Below are 23,359 nucleotides of genomic sequence, written 5' to 3'. Positions count from 1 at the left end.
TTGTTGACTTGGCTTTCGAAGACCTTAGATAGGCAGGGCAGGATGGATATAGGTCTGTAACAGTTTGGGTCCAGGGTGTCTCCCCCTTTGAAGAGGGGGATGACTGCGGCAGCTTTCCAATCCTTGGGGATCTCAGATGATATGAAAGAGATGTTGAACAGGTTGGTAATAGGGGTTGCGACAATGGCGGCGGATAGTTTCAGAAATAGAGGGTCCAGATTGTCAAGCCCAGCTGATTTATACGGGTCCAGGTTTTGCAGCTCTTTCAGAACATCTGCTATCTGGATTTGGGTAAAGGAGAACCTGGAGAGGCTTGGGCGAGGAGCTGCGGGGGGGCCAGAGCTGTTGGCCGAGGTAGGAGTAGCCAGGCGGAAGGCATGGCCAGCCGTTGAGAAATGCTTGTTGAAGTTTTCGATAATCATGGATTTGTCGGTGGTGACCGTGTTCCCTAGCCTCAGTGCAGTGGGCAGCTGGGAGGAGGTGCTCTTGTTCTCCATGGACTTCACAGTGTCCCAGAACTTTTTGGAGTTGGAGCTACAGGATGCAAACTTCTGCCTGAAGAAGCTGGCCTTAGCTTTCCTGACTGACTGCGTGTATTGGTTCCTGACTTCCCTGAACAGTTGCATATCGCGGGGACTGTTCGATGCTATTGCAGTCCGCCACAGGATGTTTTTGTGCTGGTCGAGGGCAGTCAGGTCAGGAGTGAACCAAGGGCTGTATCTGTTCTTAGTTCTGCATTTTATGAACGGAGCATGCTTATCTAAAATGGTGAGGAAGTTACTCTTAACCAGTTGCTCCTACCCTCTACTTTTTTGAACATTTTGTTAAAAATCGCGCAACATTTCAGCGCCCTGCTACTCATGCCAGGAATATAGTACGTTCATATGGTTAGAATGTGTGGATAGGAAACCCTCGGACGTTTTTAAAACTGGTTAAATCACGACTGTGGCTATAACATAACGTGCGTTACATCGGAAAGCGCAGGAAAACCTGATCACAGAAAATGGAAATAAATATCCTTGCGCCACTTCCAGCAATTGTTAACAGTGAGCCGAATTAGATAAGACCGAGCATTCAACTCCCACAGCATCCCCATGTTGTCTAGAGTCTTGTGAATTGAATCATCTTTGATTCTTGGTTGAACCGAAACAGGGGCACCACTTACCTCCAGTCTCCGCCCAGATCATTCTGGAAGAGCTCTCTCGTGAAATTTTTTCCAAGACGACAGCTAATGATTTTTACATCGCCTACGGATGATTTTTATCGCTTATTAACGTTTACTAATACCTAAAGTAGCATTACAAACAAATTTCGAAGTGTTTTGTGAAAGTTTATCGTCTACTTTTTGAATTTAAAAAAATTACGTTACGTTGTGAAATCGCTGTTTTTTTCGTTTATCACACAGTCTACATATAACGATATCTTGGCTTTATATGGCCCGATTTAATCGAAATAAAGACCCAATAGTGTTTATGGGACATCTAGGAGTGCCAACAAAGAAGATGGTGAAAGGTAATGACTGTTTTCTATTTTATTGTGCGGTTTGTGTAACGCCGAAATGCTAATTATTTTGTTTACGTCCCCTGCTGTGCTTTTGTGTTGTAGTGTATTGGTGCATGCTATCAGATAATAGCTTCTCATGCTGTCGCCGAAAAGCATTTAAAAAATCTGACTTGTTGCCTGGATTCACAACGAGTGTAGCTTTAATTCGATACCCTGCATGTGTATTTTAATGAACTTTTGAGTTTTAACTAATACTATTAGCATTTAGCGTAGCGCATTTGCATTTCCAGAGCTCTAGTTGGGACGCAAGCGTCCCAAGTAGAAGCAAGAGGTTAAAGAATGACCAGGCATCCTCAACTGACGGGATGAGGTCAATGTCCTTCCAGGATACCCGGGCCAGGTCGATTAGAAAGGCCTGCTCACAGAAGTGTTTTAGGGAGCGTTTGACAGTGATGAGGGGTGGTCGTTTGACTGCGGCACCGTAGCGGATACAGGCAATGAGGCAGTGGTCGCTGAGATCCTGGTTGAAGACAGCGGAGGTGTATTTGGAGGGCCAGTTGGTCAGGATGACGTCTATGAGGGTGCCCTTGCTCACAGAGTTAGGGTTGTACCTGGTGGGTTCCTTGATGATTTGTGTGAGATTGAGGGCATCTAGCTTAGATTGTAGGACTGCCGGGGTGTTAAGCATATCCCAGTTTAGGTCACCTAACAGAACAAACTCTGAAGCTAGATGGGGGGCAATCAATTCACAAATGGTGTCCAGGGCACAGCTGGGAGCTGAGGGGGGGTCGGTAGCAGGCGGCAACAGTGAGAGACTTATTTCTGGAGAGAGTAATTTTCAGAATTAGTAGTTCGAACTGTTTGGGTATGGACCTGGAAAGTATGACATTACTTTGCAGGCTATCTCTGCAGTAGACTGCAACTCCTCCCCCTTTAGCAGTTCCATCTTGACGGAAGATGTTATAGTTGGGCATGGAAATCTCTGAATTATTGGTAGCCTTCCTGAGCCAGGATTCAGACACGGCAAGGACATCAGGGTTAGCAGAGTGTGCTAAAGCAGTGAGTAAAACAAACTTAGGGAGGAGGCTTCTGATGTTGACATGCATGAAACCAAGGCTTTTTCGATCACAGAAGTCAACAAATGAGGGTGCCTGGGGACATGCAGGGCCTGGGTTTACCTCCACATCACCCGCGGAACAGAGAAGGAGTAGTATGAGGGTGCGGCTAAAGGCTATCAAAACTGGTCGCCTAGAGCGTTGGGGACAGAGAATAAGAGGAGCAGGTTTCTGGGCATGGTAGAATATATTCAGGGCATAATGCGCAGACAGGGGTATGGTGGGGTGCGGGTATGGCGGAGGTAAGCCCAGGCACTGGGTGATGATGCGAGAGGTTTTATCTCTGGACATGCTGGTTGTAATGGGTGAGGTCACCGCATATGTGGGAGGTGGGACAAAGGAGGTATTAGGGATATGAGGAGTGGGACTAGGGGCTCCATAGTGAACTAAAACAATGATAACTAACCTGAGCAACAGTATACAAGGCATATTGACATTTGAGAGAGACATACAGCGAGGCATACAGTAATCACAGGTGTTGAATTGGGAAAGCTAGCTAAAACAGTGGGTGAGACAACAGCTAATCAGCTAGCATAACAACAGCAGGTAAAATGGCATTGACTAGGCAACGGGGCCGACAGATAAAACAAACAAGCAGAATGGAGTACCGTGATTAATGGACAGTCCAGCGTGCATCAGCTATGTAGCCAAGTGATCAGAGTCCAGGGGGCAGCGGTGGATGGGGCAGGGGGGCTGGACTGGCGAGTGTTATCCAGGTTAAAAAAATAACAATGACTAAGTAGCTTGTAGCTAGCTAGCTGGTTAGCTTCTGGAGGTTCTTGAGTGTGTTCTAAAAATAAAGATAATAGCGATTCCGTATCACATTGGGTGAGGCAGGTTTCCGGAAGGTATAAACAATTTTTTTTTAAATCGGGAAGAGATAGAAAGTACATATGGGCCACTGCGTTTTGGGACGCGGCGATGCAGACGGTTAGCAGGCCTGTGCTAACAAGCTAACAGATTAGCAGGCCGGGGTAAACAAGGTAGTAGTTAGCGGACCTGGGCTAAACAAGCTAAACAAGCTAGCATGCCGAATTAGCAAGCAAGGAGATAGCGAGGGCTAGAGAGTTAGCCTTTGGAGGACGTTGCGATGGGGTGAGTCTGTATATTCCTCTTCATGCAGTGATATCGATAGACCGGTCGTAGGTCCAGGTATTGTAGCCCAGGAGTATGCTAGGAGCTCTGGCCGGGCTAGCTTCAAGCTACGTGGGTGGAAACGCTAGCCAGGAGTAATCAACCAGGGTTGCTGTTTAGCTCGATAGCTAGTTGTGAAGATCCAGCTGAAGAATGTTCCGTTTGTGGTGGGAATCCGGAGGTAAAAATTAAATAGGTCCGTTATGCTCTGGTTAGCGTCGCGTTGTTCGAACTGGCGAGAGCTTACCGAGCTAAAGGTTAGCTGATGACCGGTTAGCTGAAGACCGCTAGCATAGCTGGTGGTTAGCTGGCTAGCTTCAGTTGAGGGGTTCCGGTTCCGAAGTAAATATAAATACTTTAGGAAAAGTAGCTACATTGGCGGGTTGCAGAAGAGTATTTGGAAGCTTAGGTTTAGCAAAATGTTTTTAAAGATATGCGAAGAAAAAATATCAAAAATATCTAAAACGAAAAAGAGACGATATTTACAGAGAGACGATACGACAGGACGATTTACTGCTACGCCATCTTGTTGGTAAAGATTGAAAAAAGTAGGTGCCAAACAGCTGCCCTGGGGAATTCCTGATTCAAACTTGATTTTGTAGCTCTGGGACGGCAGGTAGCCTAGTGGTTAGAGCGGTAGGCCAGTAACCGAAAGATTGCTGGATCGAATCCCCGAGTTGACAAGGTAAAAAACTCTGTCGTTCTGCCCCTGAACAAGGCCGTCATTGAAAAAAATAATTTGTTCTTAACTGACTTGCCTAGTTAAATAAAGGTTACATTTTAAAAGAAAAACTCTTTCTCCACAATATAGCAGGGGGTGTAAAGCCATACGTTTTTGACAGCAACAGACTATGATTGATAATGTCAAATGCCGCACTGAAGTCAAACAAAACAGCCCCAACAGTATTTTTATCATCAATTTCTCTCAGCCAATCAGTCATTTGCAAGTGCTGTGCTTGTTGAATGAACTTCCCTATAAGCTAAAAGTCTATATTTGTTTACTGTAAAATAGCATTGTATCTGGTCAAATATTTTTTTCCCAAGATTGCAAGGGTTGGTAACAGGCTGATTGGTCAGCTATTTAAGCCAGTAAAGGGAGCTTTACTATTCTTGGGTAGTGGAATGACTTTAGCTTCCCTCTAGGCCTGAGGGCACACACTTTCTAGTAGGCTTAAATTCAAGACAAGGCAAATAGGAATGGCAATATTGGCTGCTATTATCCTCAATTTTCCATCCACGTTGTCAGACACCAGTGACTTGTCATTGTTGATTTTATTTGCACATTGAAGATGCTCCAAAGATTTTTACAATCATTCTTCATGTCATTTATCTTTGTTTCATAGTGTAGTTTCTTCTTTTTATTCAGTTTAGTCACATGATTTCTCAATATGCAATAGGTTTGCCAATCAGTTATTCAGCCAGACCTATTTGCCATCTCTTTTGCCTCCCTCTTCATCATACCATTTTGTAATTCCTCATCAATCCCAGTTTTTACAGTCATTTTCTTAATGGGTGCTGCTGATTAGTAACTGGGATAAGCAGTTTCAAATGTGTCAAGGGCAGCGTCTGGTTGCTCATCATTACACACCAAGGGCCAACAAATATTATTTACATCAACAACATAGGAATCACTACAAAAAAATGCATGACCTCTTATACACAATATTAGGCCCAGCCTTTGGAACGGTGGTATTCCTAGACATGGCTCCTATATTGTGATCACTACATCTGATGGATCTGGATACTGCTTTAAAACCCATTTCTGCAGCATTAGTAAAGATATGATCAAACCATGTTGATGATTTCATTCCTCTACTGTTTGTAACTACCCTCGTAGGTTGATTGACAACCTGAACAAGGTTGCCGGCACTGGTTACAGTTTGAAGCTTTCTCTTGAGTGGGCAGCCTGATCACAGCTTTCCTCCAGTATTAGTTAATTAACAGTGTCTTGAGTTTAGTTTGCCTGTTCTACAGTATTGTAAAGATAGGGGGGTTGACTGGGACAGGCAATGTAATATCCATAATGTTTTAAGGAAAAGTTTTTGTAAAACAAGCACCTTACATTGGATCATCTTGAAACTTTCTCTCCAAAGCTAGCTTTGTATTTGTTCAAACTAAACTACTTACTTTGATGTGTCAAATCTGATCCTTTCTTCTCTTCTCCTTCTCTCACAGTTCCACTCAGCCCCGTTGTTTTCCTGCAGTCCACCAGCAGCACAGACAACCTCTTCATACCCAGCAGTAAGGTGCTACCGGGAGAGGCACGACACGGGGACTCCGGGAGGGAGGAAGGGCTAGCGTTGTCCTGGTAACCATAAAGAGGGGACACAGACACATATCATTATGGATGCTGATGTCACTGTTGTCATAAAGTGATTTACAGAAACCCATCCCAGACCCAGAGAGAGCAAGCTGTATGCTAGACCAGACCAAGCTGTATGCTAGACCTGCTGATGCCACTGTTGACATGAAGTGTTTTACAGAAACCCATCCCAGACCCAGAGAGAGCAAACTGTATGCTAGGCCAGACCAAGCTGTACCATCTGGTGTTCTGATCTGGAGAGACTCTTCTCTTCCTCGTCAGCATCAGGATGTTGTTGAGGCTCCCCAGAGCATCCATAATAGTCATGTCTCTCTCCTGTGTGAACGAGGACATCAAACAGATGGTAAACTTATGACCATCTATTGCAATCATAGAGTCTTACAAGAGGCATGAATATGTTTGAAATGGCCACTTTCATCATGATTTCCTAAAATATTGTTTGTGATGCAAATGTAAAAGGGTCGTTCCACGAAATGGGTCGCTTTTGCGTCCCTTTGTAATTTTAAGTAGAGATTATGCTTCAATATTGAATTTTAAAAGCCTGTTATACTAGATGAGGGGAACTTCAATATAGACCACATGGAAAATTCAATACATCTAATTGAAAAGTCCCTCAAATATATGAACCAATAGCATATCGACCCTTTAACAATTCCTACAGTACTGAACAACATATTCAAGTGTAGAACTTCAGTAGAATGCCCCTTTAAAACCACACATTAGTTCAACAACGGCATAGTTTGTGTCCATGTTGAAGACAGTACTCACTGGTGTTAATCTGATATCCTGTCTCTTCCTCTTTCACCCCCAAAACGTCTTCCTCCTTCACCTTTATTGAGATAGCATCATCTTCCTCTCTAAACGGTTCTTTCTCTTCTTTCACTATAACAGCCTCCTCTTCCTCCTTTTTCATTCTGAAAGATTCTTTCTCCAAACAGCAGACCCCCTCTTCATTAGCAAGGGAGGAGTAGTTTAGTGAGCTCATGGTCAGGGATGTTAGCTAGCTAGCTAGCATTAGCGTCTAGCCTAGTGCTAGGCTCAGTATCAATCTTTAACACGTTTGCAAATTGAACCAGTTGATACGTCAAACGAAACTTGTTTAAAACACTGAGGTTAGCTAATGTACATTAAAACAGCAGACCTCCTCTTCATTAGCAGGGGATGAGTACTTTAATGAACTCATGGTCAGGGATGTTAGCTAGCTAGTTAGCATTAGCGACTAGCCTAGTGCTAGGCTCAGCATAAATCTTTAACAAGTTTGCAAATTAGGGTACAGTTAACCAGTTAATACGTCAACAGAACTGTGTTTAAAACACTGAGATTAGATCATGTACATTAACATGGTCTAAAGCGTCAATCTTTCACTTTTATGTTGGCTAGCAAGCTACCGAGGTGGTCGAAAGAGTTGGCGCCTTGTTGTTCCTGAAGAAGCGTCCCGTCCCGTCCATTATACGTCACGAAAGAAGAGTCAACTGAAAGACGCTCATCGCCATCTGCTGGCTGGAATGGGTAACGCAGTTTGGAAACAGTAGTTACAACACTTTTCGTATTGGAAAGAACGTCATAATTATTTAACAATAAGCTGATACATTTTCTCTTCCAAATAATACGTTCCTGTACACAGACGTAGAAGCTCAATATGAAAATGTAGATGATTAATAAATACTTATATGAATAGGTAGTGTGTTGATATACATTTTCTCTGTTAATTTTTCACATTCTTTTTTATCTACATGTGACCATACTATTCCCTTAAAGCCACGCTCTATAAGATACAAATCATCCTGTAAACAACAGAACAAATGCATCACATGCAAATAGCACTTGATTATCTGTAGTGCTTTACACTGGGTGGACAAAACATTAAGAACAGCTGCTCCTTCCATGACTTAGAAAGACTAGGTGAATCCAGGCTAAAGCTATGATCCCTTACTGATGTCACTAGTTAAATCCACTTCAATCCGTGTAGATGAAGGGGGGAGACAGGTTAAATAAGGATTTTTAAGCCTTGAGACATGAGACATGGATTGTGCATGTGTGCCATTTAGACAGTTAATGGGGAAGACAAAATATTTAAGTTACTTTGCACAGGGTATGGTAGTAGGTGCCAGGCGCACCGGTTTGTGTCAAGAACTGCAACGCTGCTGGGTTTTTCAGCTCAACAGTTTCCCAAGAGTGGTCCACCACCCAAACAGTGGTGGTTAGTGCCGTTTAAGATGAGGCAGGACGATTTGTTTTTTCATGAGCATGGCCTTAATTCTAATACGGCATATTGGACGACTGTCATTCATATTTCACTCACCCTGTTCAATGTAACAGCAATAGGTTTAGGCTACTACATGATACTCTAATTGTCCCTATACCCATCATGAGGTAGCAACCTAGCCTATGAATGAAAGTTTAGAATGTAGGTTCACACAGGTCGAGAGAACATTTTGCGATGACAGACAGTGACACATAGACAGACAGTGACACATTCAATACTGCCTTGCACACTCTCGCCTGCATCTAGCTGAAATAGAGATATCACTGGACAAATTCAGGTATGTTTATCCCCGTTTTGTTCCATTTAAACGTTTGTCAACAGAATCGGCGGAATGAATACACCCCTGATCATGCATAAACACAGTTCACTTTCATTACAGACACGTTGTATTCCTTCTTGTATCTATGTGCTCTCCTCTTATCACCTTCTCCCTTTGTTTCTGTACTTCAATGCACAACACATCAGCTGTATGTCACCAGGAGAAAAAACCTTTCCAAGCCAAACCATTTCATAACTGCTACACACAGCTTACATTGTTGTCACCATATTAGCTAAAGTAACATCATAGTCAACAGAGCTAATAGAACTAACTCGTTAGTAAACCTGCTACAATCATGCAGTAACGTTACAGTGTACAGTCAGTAAGCAGTTTAGCACTTACCTTGGCGGGTCCCAGTGGCAATAAATTAGTAAAACCAAAAGCTGGCCTTGACTTGGAAGAGTTCCAGTGTTGTGTTGGATAGTCATAGCCAGCTAGCTAACATAGCATCCCTTTGTTTGAGCCAAGTGTTTGAGTAGACTAAACTAGATAGCTGCATTTGCTAGCTAAGTAAGTGAAACTGAAAGTGGAAAATAAATGACAAAATATCTCTCTCTCGCTTCTCCTTCATTTTGGAATAAAATAATTTGTTCAAAACTGTTCAACTATTGTATTTTTCTCTCTTTTAGTCAACTAACCAGAAGTTATGCACTGCAGTGCTAGCTAGCTGTAGCTTATGCTTTCAGTACTAGATACATTCTCTGATCCTTTCATTGGTTGGACATCATGTCAGTTCATGCTGCAAGAGCTCTGATAGGTTGGAGGATGTCCTCTGGAAGTTGTCATATTAACTGTGTAAGTCTATGGAAGCCTTGAGAACCATAATCCTCCTAGGTTTTGTATTGAAGTCAATGTACCCAGAGGAGGATGCAAAATAGTATGTTTTAATAAATTATTTGGTGACGTGATTATATTTAGTATGGTTTCATCTAAAAAGGACCACTTTTAAATATTTTACCATTTTTATTTTTCTGAAAATAACTGAGGACGATGGTTCTCCCCTTCCTCCTCTGAGGAGACCCCACTGCACCCAAAGGACACCCAGCCAACTTGACACAATTGTGGGAAGCACTGGAGTCAACATGGGCCAGCATCCCTGTGGAATGCTTTCGACACCTTGTAGAGTCCATGCCCCGACGAATTGAGGCTGTTCTGAGGGGAAAAGGGGAGGGTCCAACTCCATATTAGGAAGTTGTTCCAAATGTTTGGTATAATCAGTGGATATATCTGCCATTTAGCAGAGTTTCAAAAATATAATTGAATCAAAGACCGTAACATTGAAACAGACATACTTCATATTTAGTTACAATCAAATATCATTTGTCACATGCGCTGAATACAACAGGTGTAGATCTTAACGTGAAATGCTTACTGACAAGCCCTTAACCAACAACGTAGATAAGAAAAATAAGGGTTAAGAAAATATTCCCAAAATAAAACGTTCAAAAAAGTAACACAATAAAAAACAAAAACGAGACAAAATACAGGAGGTACCAGTACAGAGTAAATGTGGAGGCTATATGCAGGAGGTACCAGTACAGTGTCAATGTGGAGGCTATATACAGGGGGTACCAGTACAGAGTCAATGTGGAGGCTATATACAGGAGGTACCAGTACAGAGTCAATGTGGAGGCTATATACAGGAGGTACCAGTACAGAGTCAATGTGGAGGCTATATACAGGGGGTACCGGTACAGAGTCAATGTGGAGGCTATATGCAGGGGGTACCAGTACAGAGTCAATGTGGAGGCTATATACAGGGGGTACCAGTACAGAGTCAATGTGGAGGCTATATACAGGGGGTACCAGTACAGAGACAATGTACTGAGGTACAGATCAGGAGCAGGTGTTGAAATAAAATACATACAGCTTTATACAGTTTGATTTAATGAGGCTTAATGACCAAAAGCACAATTCTATTTTTGTAAACATGAGACAAGTGTAAGAGCATATGCATGTTCTCTCATGAACTTTAAGTAGCCTTTATTTGATGTGATATAATCCTTTCGAGACAGGATTGTGTCACGGATCTGGGGAAGTGGACCAAAGCATTTCTGCAGCATTGAAGGTCCTAAAGAACACAGTGGCCGCCATCATTCTTAAATGGAAAGTTTGGAACCACCAAGACTTCCTAGTGCTGGCCGCCCAGACAAACTGAACAATTGGGGGAGAAGGGCCTTGGTCAGGGACGTTACTGAGAACCCGATGGTCACTCTGACAGAGCTCAAGAGTTCCTTTGTGGAGATGGGAGAACCTTCCAGAAGGACAACCATCTCTGCAGCACTCCACCAATTTGGCCTTTTTGGTAGAGTGGCCAGACGGAAGCAAACATTTCTAAAATCCTGTTTTTGCTTCGTCATTATAGGGTGTTGTTGTGCAGATTCATGAGGAAAACCTCCCAATTGAATCAATTTTAGAATATTCCAGTAAATTCAGGAAGTAAACTGAAAATTCCAATTCTCTTCTATGGTTTTCAATGAGGAAAATGTGGAATTTGGTTTACTTTCTGAATTGACTGTAATTTAAATGGAATTGACTCCAACCCTGGTTTTACTACAAATCTGTCAACGTCATCATTTATTCAATCGATGTTATAATGCATAAAGCTCACAGATGTGATTGTTCTCATTCAGAGTAAATTATTCTAATTGAATAAAACATAATTAAACAAATCAAATGTATTATGCACCTGAATAACTTCAACAACCTGGTTGATTCTCTGGTTGATTCTCTGCTCAACAACACTGACTGTGAATCAATCTGTTTGATTCTCTGGTTGATTCTCTGCTCAACAACACTGACTGTGAATCAATCTGGTTGATTCTCTGGTTGATTCTCTGCTCAACAACACTGACTGTGAATCAATCTGATTGATTCTCTGGTTGATTCTCTGCTCAACAACACTGACTGTGAATCAATATGGTTGATTCTCTGGTTGATTCTCTGCTCAACAACACTGACTGTGAATCAATATGGTTGATTCTCTGGTTGATTCTCTGCTCAACAACACTGACTGTGAATCAATCTGGTTGATTCTTCATCACTGACTTGATTCTCTGCTCAACAACACTGACTGTGAATCAATCTGTCACAGCCTTCATCTCCGCCCCCACCTGACCACTTCCAGAATTGCTGTCTGATCTTCATTCCTACAGCCTTCATCACCGTCCCTGGAGTCTCTTCACTGTCTGATCTTCATTCCTACAGCCTTCATCTCCATCCCTGGAGTCTCTTCACTGTCTGATCTTCATTCCTACAGCCTTCATTACCGCCCCTGGAGTCTCTTCACTGTCTGATCTTCATTCCTACAGCCTTCAACACCATCCCTGGAGTCTGTTCACTGTCTGATCTTCATTCCTACAGCCTTCATCACCGTCCCTGGAGTCTCTTCACTGAGTAAGTAAAGATAGTTTAAGAAACCTCTCCCATTCTACTTCTCTATTATCTTTGTTTAGAAATAGTCATTTGTGTGACCTACTGATTTTCCCTACAATTTATTTTAAGGGTTTAGAAATATAGAAATGGTAGAACGAGGAATGTCAGAGTCTGGAATATAAATATATACAGTTGGTTTACAATGTATATGATGGTGTGTCTAGACATTATGGACCGTATATGATTATAAAAGGTGTGTACAGCAGTAGTTATATAGGATGAGCCTTGACTAGAATACAGGATGGAGTACTGGGTGGTAGACGGCTAGTAACAGTGACTAAGTTTAGGGCAGGGTACTGGGCGGAGGCTGGCTAGAAGTGACTATTTGAACATTCATATTGGACAGCCTTACCTATAGAGTAGCACCACCACCCATCAGCCCATTCTCTTCTTGATGTCAAAGCTGCAGTGTATTGTTGCTATAGGAGTTTATGATTAATAATCCTATTTACTTCAAGACACACTAAGATGTCATCATACTATTAATTTAAAGCCCCTCTGTCAGATATAAATCATCAGAGTGGGAAACCAACTGACATGGAAACAATGGAACAAATGTATCACTATCAGAGGGGTGTATTATGACATCATATAGAACTACTCCAGACATTCCAAATCAGGCTTCATCCACATCATGAAGGGGGATATTGATCCAACCATTTCAAAAGTAATGACCGGGCTGATGGAAACAGGATATGCCTGTACACTTTTATAAATGCTGACAGACGATTTGTTACTTCGTTTGACAATTTGTTTGTATATTTGTGTCAGTAAAAATGTCTAAGTGAGAAATGGCTGTGGAAACTCCTTAATGATAACAATCACATCTTAGTTAACTTGGAGTCACATGATATGTTGTGTGGTCCTCCCACTATGACTTGAGAAACCATGTAGTTTATTAGGCTACAGATGAAATAAGTTATGAACTTCACAGGGTGGTGAAAGTGCATGTGATGAGTTTATTGCTCCTTTCCAATACATTTTGAGGTTCTTATTCTGGTGACATGATGATCGATGCTTGGTTGCCATTTGACAAATAAAATATTAATCTCATCATTCGGGTAACAACGTTTATTCAACCAGTGGGAGGCTTGTAAATGCCACCAGGAAAGTCGAAAGAGGAACTCTTCATTGAGACAATAATAAACAGCAATCTGTGGGAGAGTTGTGGTGGATATTATAAAATAAGGATCTGCTGGAGTCCAAGTCAAACCAAGATTCTTTATTTCTGAGCTCAGAGAGAATAACAGAGTTACACAGCGCAGTGTAGACAGTCTGAATTCCTGAAGCATTGGGTGATGAGCACATATCTTTATAGTTTCCTGTTTCTGGGAGGGACTTTATTCATACAAGGATGCAGGTGCAGCTGGTTTGCAACGCAGAATGATAGTCCCAAGAAGAGGAGATTATAATAGGACAGTTTCACAAGGTTAGTCACATACTCAGTTATGTGGACACACAAACAATTAACATTTTCCATTACAGAGTCTGAACATTTTCATTTAATTAAATCATCAGTGGGCGACAATGCAAATGTCAACAATGGAACTAATGCATCACATCCAAATATCACTTGATTATCTGTAGTGCTGGAGGAATGACACACCCAGATAAACACCCAGAGTTTAAAAAAAGGACCATTTAAAACAAGGAACCTGATCTTCTTTATATTCAAACTGACATACTCCATATTCAATTCATGTTTTCTAATAAAAACAAACAAATATATGTTTGAGTATACCCTGTACCATTTAATTTCATATGGTAAAGACAGGTAAACACATTGTCAGTCAACAATATAAGACAACGGGAGCACTGTGTATGTTCTCTGATGAATTTTAAGTCAATGTGATGTGAAATATCAATATACACGCTAAGAGAAGTAATTTCTCTTAAATGACTTTTATGAGTAATATGTTTTCCCACAGTCTGAGATTTTCTAAGCCTTCTCCTCTGTGTGCAGTCTAATGTTTTCTTTCAGGCTTCTTATATGGGCAAAAGCTTTGCACCCTGGGAGGAGTGGTAAGGCTTCTGCCCTGTGTGTATTCTCTCATGCCATTTCAGCATCCCTGAATGGTTGAAACACATTCCACACTGGGAGCAGTGGTAAGGCTTCTCTCCGGTGTGTATTCTCTCATGTCGTTTCAGCATCCAAAGATGGTTGAAACACTTTCCACACTGGGAGCAGTGGTAATGCTTCTCTCCTGTGTGTATTCTCTTATGTTGTTTCAGCTCCTCCGAATGGTCGAAACACTTTCCACATTGGGAGCAGTGGTAAGGCTTCTCTCCTGTGTGTATTCTCTCATGCCATTTCAGCATCCCTGAATGGTTGAAACACATTCCACACTGGGAGCAGTGGTAAGGCTTCTCTCCGGTGTGTATTCTCTCATGTCGTTTCAGCGTCCCTGGATGGTTGAAACACTTTCCACACTGGGAGCAGTGGTAATGCTTCTCTCCTGTGTGTATTCTCTCATGCTGTTTCAGCTCCTCTGAACGGCCGAAACACTTTCCACATTGGGAGCAGTGGTAAGGCTTCTCTCCGGTGTGTATTCTCTCGTGTCGTTTCAGCGTCCCTGGATGGTTGAAACACTTTCCACATTGGGAGCAGAGGTAAGGTTTCTCCCCTGTGTGTATTCTCTCATGAGCTTTCAGGTGTGCTTTCTGGTAAAAACTCTTTCCGCACTGGGAGCAGTGGTAAGGCTTCTCTCCTGTGTGTATTCTCTCATGTTGTTTCAGCTCCTCCGAACGGCCGAAACACTTTCCACATTGGGAGCAGCGGTAAGGCTTCTCTCCTGTGTGTATTCTCTCATGTTTTTTCAGTTGTGCTTTCTGTTTAAAACTCTTTTCACACTGGGAGCAGTGGTAAGGCTTCTCCCCTGTGTGTATTCTCTCATGTTTTTTCAGTTGTGCTTTCTGTTTAAAACTCTTTTCACACTGGGAGCACTGGTGTCGTCTTGCTGGTTTGGACGTCCATGGCTCTGGTTCCTCTGAGTCTGGTCTTTCTCCTGCCAAAGACAGTGTTATTTTTAAATAGAGACCCAAATGAAACCACATGATAAAAAAACCTTGCTACGAAGGTAAATCCTAAATCAGATCTCTCAATAACCTGAGGCCAGTTTTAACAATCTTAGTGTGATTTTAAAACAAATGTAGAGCTTCCTGGTAATTACTGCTATGTTTACATTACTTATTCTTCCTGTTTTACAAGTCAGAACACAAAAAACTAGACAGTTCTAGGACACTGAAGACACAGACGTCGCTGGATTCCAATTGAACAGATGGTTCTAAATATATAACTTTCATAGCTGTATGATACAGAATGTGACCTACACACTTCCTTAAACATAAAATAACTAAAGAAGTAATTTTGTGTGGAAGTCCAAAACTAGTTTTTACGTCGCAGATACAAAGCACATCAGTAACATCTCCCCGTTGTTGAAAGGGTTCGACACATTGCTGTTTAAATGGACCAATTTCCTATTTAGACTTTCACAGATTTTCAACATTTTGATTATCGCTGATGTCATATTTTGGGTAAATGTTCCTAAAACTGATAGTAACAATAAACAAAAATATAAACGCAACATGTAAAGTGTTGGATGGTTCATGAGCTGAACAAAAAAGATTGCAGAATTTTTTACATCCCTGTTAGTCAACATTTATTCTTTGCCAAGATAATCCATCCACCTGACAGGTTAGGCATATCAAGAAGCTGATTGAACAGCTTGCTTATTACACAGGTGCACCTTGTGCTGGGGATAATAAAAGGCTACTCGAAAATGTGCAGTTTGTTCACACAACAATGCCACAGATCTCTGAGGGAGCGGGCAATTGGCATGCTGACTGCAGGATTGTCCACTGGAGCTGTTACGGAATTGAATGTACAGTACCAGTCAAAATTTTGGACTCACCTACTCATTCAAGGGTTTTTCTTTATTTTTACTATTATCTACATTGTAGAATAATAAAGACATCAAAATGATTAAAAAACACATGGAATCATGTAGTAACCACAAGTGTTAAATCAAAATATATATTTTATTCTTCAAAAGTTGCCACCCTTGCTTTCTCTCAACCAGCTTCACCTGGAATCCTTTTCCAACAGTCTTGTAGGAGTTCCCACATATGCTGAGAACTTGTATGCTGCTTTTCCTTCACTCTGCGATCCAACTCATCCCAAACCATCTCAATTTGGTTGAGGTCGGGGGATTGTGTAGGCCAGGTCATCTGATGCAGCACTCCATCACTCTCCTTCTTGGTCAAATAGCTCTTACACAGCCTGGAGGTGTGTGTTGGGTCATTGTCCTGTTGAAAAATAAATGACAGTGGGACTAAGCCCAAACCAGATGGGATGGCATATCGCTGCAGAATGCTGTGGTAGTCATGCTGGTTAAGTGTGACTTGAATAAATAAATCACTGACATTGTCAATAGCAAAGCACCCGCACACCATCACATCTCCTCCTCCATGCTTCACGGTGGGAACCACACATGCGGTGATAATCTGTTCATCTACTCCTCGTCTCACAAAGACATGACGCTCGGAACCAAATACTCAAATTTGGACTCATCAGACCCAAGGACAGATATCCACCGGTCTAATGTCAATTGCTCGTGTTTCTTGGCCCAAGCAAGTCTCTTCTTCTTATTGGTGTCCTTTAGTAGTGGTTTCCTTGCAGCAATTCGACCATGAAGGCCTGATTCACGCAGTCTCCTCTGAACCGATGATGTTGAGATGTGTCTGTTGCTTGAACTTTGAAGCATTTATTTGGGCTGCAAGTCAACTTTGAACTTTGCATCAGGTAACTCTGGGTCACCACCTTTGAAACCCCACCTCTTTAAGGAATACCTAGGATAATAAAGTAATCCTTCTAAAAGACCTAGATGCACTATTGTAAAGTGGCTGTTCCACTGGATGTCATAAGGTGAAAGCACCAATAAGAGCTCTGGACTTAAATGTAAATGTAAATGTCTTCCATTCTTGTGGTGGTCCTTAAAGTAATGATGGACTGTTGCTTCTCTTTGCTTATTTGAGCTGTTCTTGACATAATATGGACTTCGTCTTTAACCCAATAGGGCTATCTTCTGTATACCCCCCTACCTTGTCACAACACAACTGATTGGCTCAAACACATTAAAACCTGTTATGGCACATTAACCTTTGAAACTCGGGGGCACTATTTTCATTTTTGGAAAAATAACTTTCCCAAAGTAAACGGGCTATTTCTCAGGACCAGGTGCTAGAATATGCATATAATTGACAGCTTAGGATAGAAAACACTATAGTTTCCAAAACTGTAAAAATATCGTCTGTGAATATAACAGAACTGATATTCCAGGCGAAAGCCTGAGAAAAATCCAATCAGGAAGTGACTCTTATTTTGAAGCCTTTGCGTTCCTATGCATCCCTATTGACCATTGAAAGGGATATCAACCAGATTCCTTTTTCTATGGCTTCCCTAATGTGTCTACAGTCACTATACATAGTTTCAGGCTTTTGTTTTGAAAAATGAGCGTGAACGACAACATTGCGTCAGTGGTCAGGTGGTGGCTCTCAGATTGATTTGTGCGTAATAGACAAAGGCGGCCATTATGCCTCTCGCTCCTAGTGAAATGCCAATTGTCCTGGTTGATATATTATCAAATAGATATTTGAAAAACACCTCGAGGATTGATTATAAAAAAGGTTTGCCATGTTTCTGTCGATATTATGGATCAAATTTGGAGTTTTTTTCGGCGTTGTCGTGACCGCAACTTCCGGTGGATTTCTCAACAAAACGTGAAGAATAAACGGAGGTATTTTGGCTATAAAAAAATCATCTTTATGGAACAAAATTAACATTTGCTGTCTAACTGGGAGTCTCGTGGGTGAAAACATCCGAAGCTCATCAAAGGTAAACTATTTAATTTGATTGCTTTTCTGATTTTCGTGACCAAGCTCCCTGCTGCTAGCTGGACATAATGCTATGCTATCGATAAACTTACACAAATGCTTGTCTTGCTTTGGCTGTAAAGCATCATTTCAAAATCTGAGATGACAGGGTGATTAACAAAAGGCTAAGCTGTGTTTCACTATATTTCACTTGTGATTTCATGAATATGAATATTTTCTAGTAAGATTTTTTGTCCGTTGCGTTATGCTAATTAGTGTAGTTGATGACAATTCTCCCGGATCCGGGAGGAGTAGTTCCAAAAGGTTCAAACACATTAAAACCTGCTAGCGGAACGTTGACAACATCCAGTGAAATTGCAGAGTGCAAAATATATTTTTTTAATGAGAAATATTTAACTTTCATTCATTCACAAGTGTAAAGCTTAACTTCTTGTTAATCTAGCCACCGTGTCAGATCTCAAAAAGGCTTTGCGGCAAAAGTAAACCATGAGATTATCTGAGGACAGCACCCCATCAAACAAACACATGACAATCATATTTCAACCCGCCAGGCGCGACACAATCCTCAGAAATAACGATATAATTTGTGCCTTACCTTTGAAGAGCTTCTTCTGTTGGCACTCCAATATGTCCCATAAACATCACTTTAGTTCGATTAATTCCGTCGTTATATCTCCAAAATGTCAATTTATTTGGCGCGTTTGTCACGTTCTGTCCATCGTTCGTATGTGTTTTCCTTGTTTTAGTGTTGGTCAGGACGTGAGCTGGGTGGGCATTCTATGTTGTGTGTCTGGTTTGTCTATTTCTATGTTTGGCCTGATATGGTTCTCAATCAGAGGCAGGTGTTAGTCATTGTCTCTGATTGGGAACCATATTTAGGTAGCCTGTTTTGTGTTGGGTTTTGTGGGTGATTGTTCCTGTCTCTGTGTTTGCACCAGATAGGACTGTTTAGGTTTTCACTTTTCTTGTTTGTATAGTCTGTTCATGTATAGTCGTCTTTATTAAAAACATGAATAACCACCACGCTTCTCTTTCACCAGAAGAAAACCCTTACAGAATCACCCACCAACCAAGGACCAAGCGGCGTGGTAAACAGAGGCAACAGCAGCAGCAGGAGAAGCGACAGGTGCAGCAGGAGCAACAGCAGCAGCAGCAAAGGCAGCAGCAGGAGAAGCAACAGAGGCAGCAGCAGCAGTGGGAGAGGCTGCACTATTTGGATAAATGGACTTGGGAGGAGATCCTTGACGGAAAAGGACCCTGCCCAGGGGAATATTGCCGCCCCAAAGCCGAGCTGGAGGCAGCGAAAGCAGAGAGGCGCCATTATGAGGAGCTAGCATGGCAGAGCGGCTGGAAGCCCGAGAGGCACCCCCAAATATTTCTTGGGGGGTGGCACAGGGAGAGCGTGGCAGAGTCAGGAGTCAGACCTGAGCCAACTCCCCTGGTTTACCGTAAGGAGCCATGGATGGAATTGGAGCTGTCGGCGAAGCAGAGTGCTGAGTCTGAGAGTGTGGAGGATGTATTGGACAGAGTAGAAAGAAAGCTGTTGGTTTGGCATAGTATGCACGGCATACCAGTGCCAGCACCACGCATCAGGCCTACAGTGCGTCCCGCCTGTCCAGCGCTGCCGGAGCCTTCCTCCTCTCCAGCGCAGCCAGAGTCTCCCACCTGTCCGGCGCTGTCAGAGCTACCGCCCCTCATGCCAGAGGCGCCAGAGCCCCTCATTACAGAGGCACCAGTGCTCCTCAGTCCAGCGCTGCCAGAGCCTTTTTCTCCAGTCTGCCCAGCGCCGTCTGAGCTACCCGTCTGCCCAGCGCCGTCTGAGCTACCAGTCTGCCCAGCGCCGCCAGTGCCGCCAGTCTGCCCAGCGCCGTCTGAGCTACCTGTCTGCCCAGCGCCGTCTGAGCTACCAGTCTGCCCAGCGCCGCCAGTCTGCCCAGCGCCGCCAGTGCGCCCAGCGCCGCCAGTCAGCCAGGATCTGCCAGTCGGCCAGGATCTGCCAGTCAGCCAGGATCCGCCAGTCGGCCAGGATCAGTTAGATCCGCCATTCAGCCAGGATCCGCCAGTGTGCCAGGATCCACCAGTCAGCCAGGATCCGCCAGAAGTGCCAGTCAGCCAGAATCTACCAGATCCGCTAGTCAGCCAGGATCCGCCAGTCAGCCAGGATCTGCCAGTCAGCCAGGATCTGCCGGAACTACCAGCCAGCCAGGATCTGGTAGATCCATCAACCTGCCTGAGCTTCCTCTCACCACCGCTAACTAGCTAGCCGTTTCATATCCGTTACACAGGCACTGGTTACAGTTCGAAGCTTTCTCTTGAGTAGGCAGCCTGATCACAGCTTTCCTCCAGTATTAGTTCATTAATTACCAAAGACTTGAGTTTAGTTTGCCTGTTCTACAGTCTTGTAAAGATAGGGGGGTTGACTGGGACAGGCAATGTAACATCCATAATGTTTTATGGAATGTTTTTGTAAAACAAGCACCTTATATCAGGTCATCTTGAAACTTTCCCTCTAAAGCTAACTTTCATCAAGGTTTTATATGGTCTATCAGTTTCTCTCTTTTCATTGGCAGAATCCTTTTTCAGTGTTATGATATTCATAACATCCATATACACCAGTCTATCTTCCTGTCAACTAACATAACTCTGCTGGTTGTCCTGGTAACAGATACCAGTGGGCAGATCTCTTGTATTTGTTCAAACTGAACTCCAGCACTTACTTTGATGAGTCAAATCTGATCCTTTCTTCTCTTCTCCTCCTCTCACAGTTCCACTCAGCCCCGTTGTTTTCCTGCAGTCCACCGGCAGCACAGACAACCTCTTCATACCCAGCAGTAAGGTGCTACCGGGAGAGGCACGATACAGGGACTCCGGGAGGGAGGAAGGGCTAGCGTTGTCCTGGTAACCATAAAGAGGAGACACAGACATATATCATTATGGATGCTGATACCACTGTTGTCATAAAGTGCCTTACAGAAACCCAGCCCAGACCCAGATAGAGCAAGCTGTATGCTAGACCAGACCAAGCTGTACCATCTGGTGTTCTGAAATGGAGAGACTCTTCTCTGCCTCGTCAGCTTCAGGATGTTGAGTCTCCCCAGAGGATCCACGATAGTCATGTCTCTCTCCTGTGTTAACGAGAACATCAAACAGATGGTGAACTTATTACCATCATCAATTATTACTGTCTATTACAGTCATAGGGTCTTATCAGAGGCATTAATATCTCTAAATTAATTGGGTGCCTTTTGTGTCCCTTTGATATTTCAAGCATAAATTATGCTCCATTATTACATTTTAAAAGCCTGTTATATATAATTAAATCTCATTTTAAAGTCCCAAAAATACATGTAGCAATGGCAGATTGACCCTTTAACAATTTAAATAGTACTGAACATCACATTGAAGTGAATAACTTAAGTAGAATGCCCCTTAAAAACCACACATTAATTCAACAACTGCATAGTTTGTGCTCCTGTTTTTAGGACAGTACTCACTGGTGTTAATCTGATATTCTGTCTCCTCCTCTTTCACTCCCAAAACCTCTTCCTCCTTCACCTTTACTGAGATAGAACCTTTTAGAGAGGAAGAGGATGCTTTCTCTTCTTTCCCTATAACAGCCTCCTCTTCCTCCTTTTTCATTCTGAAAGGTTCTTTCTCTCCTTTCACTGTAATATCCTCCTCTTCGTCTTTCACGACAATGTTCAGCGCCAGAGCATCTTTCTCTCCTTTCACTGTAATATCCTCCACTTCATCTTTCACGACAATGTTCAGCGCCAGAGCTTCTTTCTCTCCTTTCACTGTAATATCCTCCTCTTCGTCTTTCACGACAATGTTCAGCGCCAGAGCTTCTTTCTCTCCTTTCACTGTAATATCCTCCTCTTCGTCTTTCACGACAATGTTCAGCGCCAGAGCTTCTTTCTCCGGACAGCAGACATCCACTTCTTTAGCAGGGGATGAGTAGTTTAATGAGCTCATGGTCAGGGATGTTAGCTAGCTAGTTAGCATTAGCGAATAGCCTAGTGCTAGGCTCAGTATCAATCTTTAACAAATTTGCAAATTGAACAAGCACATTAGGTTCAAGTTAACGTCAACTGAAATGTGTTTTAAACACTGCGATTAGCTAATGCACATTAACATGGTCTAAAAAGTCAATATTTAACTTTTATGTTGGCTAGCAAGCTACCCAGGTGGTTGAAATAGTATCCGTGTTGTTGTTCCTGAAGAAGCGTTCGTCCAGTCCATTATACGTCACACAAGAAGCATCACCTGAAAGACGCTCATCGCCATCTGCTGACTGGAGTGGGTAACGCAGTTTGGAAACAATAGGTACTACACTTTTTGTATTGGAAAGAACATCATAATAATTTAACAATAAGCTGATATATTTTCTCTTACGTCTTACAACTAATACTTTCCTGTACACAGACGTAGAAGCGTAATATGAATATGTAGATGATGAATAAATACTTCCATGAATATGTAGTGTGTTTATACACATTTACTCTATTCATTTTTTATCTAGATGTGACCATACTATTCCTTATAAAGCTACGCTACAAAGCTACAACAGGTGTAGACATTACCGTGAAATTCTTACTGACAAGCCCTTAACCAACAATGTAGTTAAGAAAAATAAGAGGTAAGAAAAAAAGTTACACAATAAAAAAACTATACCGTGGCTACAGAGTCAATGTGGAGGCTATATACAGGGGGTACCAGTACAGAGTCAATGTGGAGACTATATACAGGGGGTACCAGTACAGAGTCAATGTGGAGCCTATATACAGGGGGTACCAGTACAGAGTCAATGTGGAGGCTATATACAGGAGGTACCAGTACAGAGTCAATGTGGAGGCTATATACAGGGGATACCAGTACAGAGTCAATGTGGAGGCTATATACAGGAGGTACCAGTACAGAGTCAATGTGGAGGCTATATACAGGGGGTACCAGTACAGAATCAATGTGGAGGCTATATACAGGGGGTACCAGTACAGAATCAATGTGGAGGCTATATACAGGGGTACCAGTACAGAGTTAATGTGGAGGCTATATACAGGGGGTACCAGTACAGAGTCAATGTGGAGGCTATATACAGGAGGTACCAGTACAGAGTCAATGTGGAGGCTATATACAGGAGGTACCAGTACAGAGTCAATGTGGAGGCTATATACAGGGGGTACCGACAGAGAGTCATAGTGGAGGCTATATACAGGGGGTACCAGTACAGAGTCAATGTGGAGGCTATATACAGGGGGTACCAGTACAGAGTCAATGTGGAGGCTATATACAGGGGGTACCAGTACAGAGTCAATGTGGAGGCTATATACAGGGGGTACCAGTACAGAGTCAATGTGGAGGCTATATACAGG

General features: G+C 42.6%; 2 protein-coding genes across 2 annotated transcripts in view; both read right to left on the bottom strand.

Annotated features, from left to right (window-relative positions):
• Window positions 1-23,359, bottom strand: part of LOC135570085 (zinc finger protein 883-like) — a 76,774-nt gene that overhangs the window by 33,939 nt on the left and 19,476 nt on the right. The window lies entirely within an intron of this gene.
• On the bottom strand, window positions 13,303-22,269 carry LOC135570086 (zinc finger protein ZFP2-like). Its single transcript, XM_065016150.1, has 4 exons — window positions 21,482-22,269; window positions 21,018-21,112; window positions 20,705-20,882; window positions 13,303-15,100 (listed from the first exon to the last, which is right to left on the bottom strand). The coding sequence occupies exons 1-4, from the start codon at window positions 21,960-21,962 to the stop codon at window positions 14,082-14,084; spliced, it is 1,773 nt and encodes a 590-aa protein (XP_064872222.1). The 5' UTR covers window positions 21,963-22,269; the 3' UTR covers window positions 13,303-14,081.

The sequence above is a fragment of the Oncorhynchus nerka genome, unplaced genomic scaffold, assembly GCF_034236695.1.
Source record: "Oncorhynchus nerka isolate Pitt River unplaced genomic scaffold, Oner_Uvic_2.0 unplaced_scaffold_1114, whole genome shotgun sequence".
In the NCBI taxonomy this organism is placed as follows: domain Eukaryota; kingdom Metazoa; phylum Chordata; class Actinopteri; order Salmoniformes; family Salmonidae; genus Oncorhynchus; species Oncorhynchus nerka.
The sequence above is the reverse complement of the archived record's forward strand: the minus strand, read 5'-3'. Positions and strand labels throughout refer to the sequence as shown.

Excerpts from the sequence above, each read along its gene's own strand:
- LOC135570086 (XM_065016150.1), bottom strand. The coding sequence starts at position 21,962 with ATGAGCTCATTAAACTACTCATCCCCTGCTAAAGAAGTGGATGTCTGC. Across the intron at positions 21,113-21,481 it reads AGAATATCAGATTAACACCA|GAGAGAGACATGACTATCGT; the intron begins GTGAGTACTGTC and ends TCGTTAACACAG. Across the intron at positions 15,101-20,704 it reads ATCAGATTTGACTCATCAAA|GAGAAAGACCAGACTCAGAG; the intron begins GTAAGTGCTGGA and ends TGTCTTTGGCAG.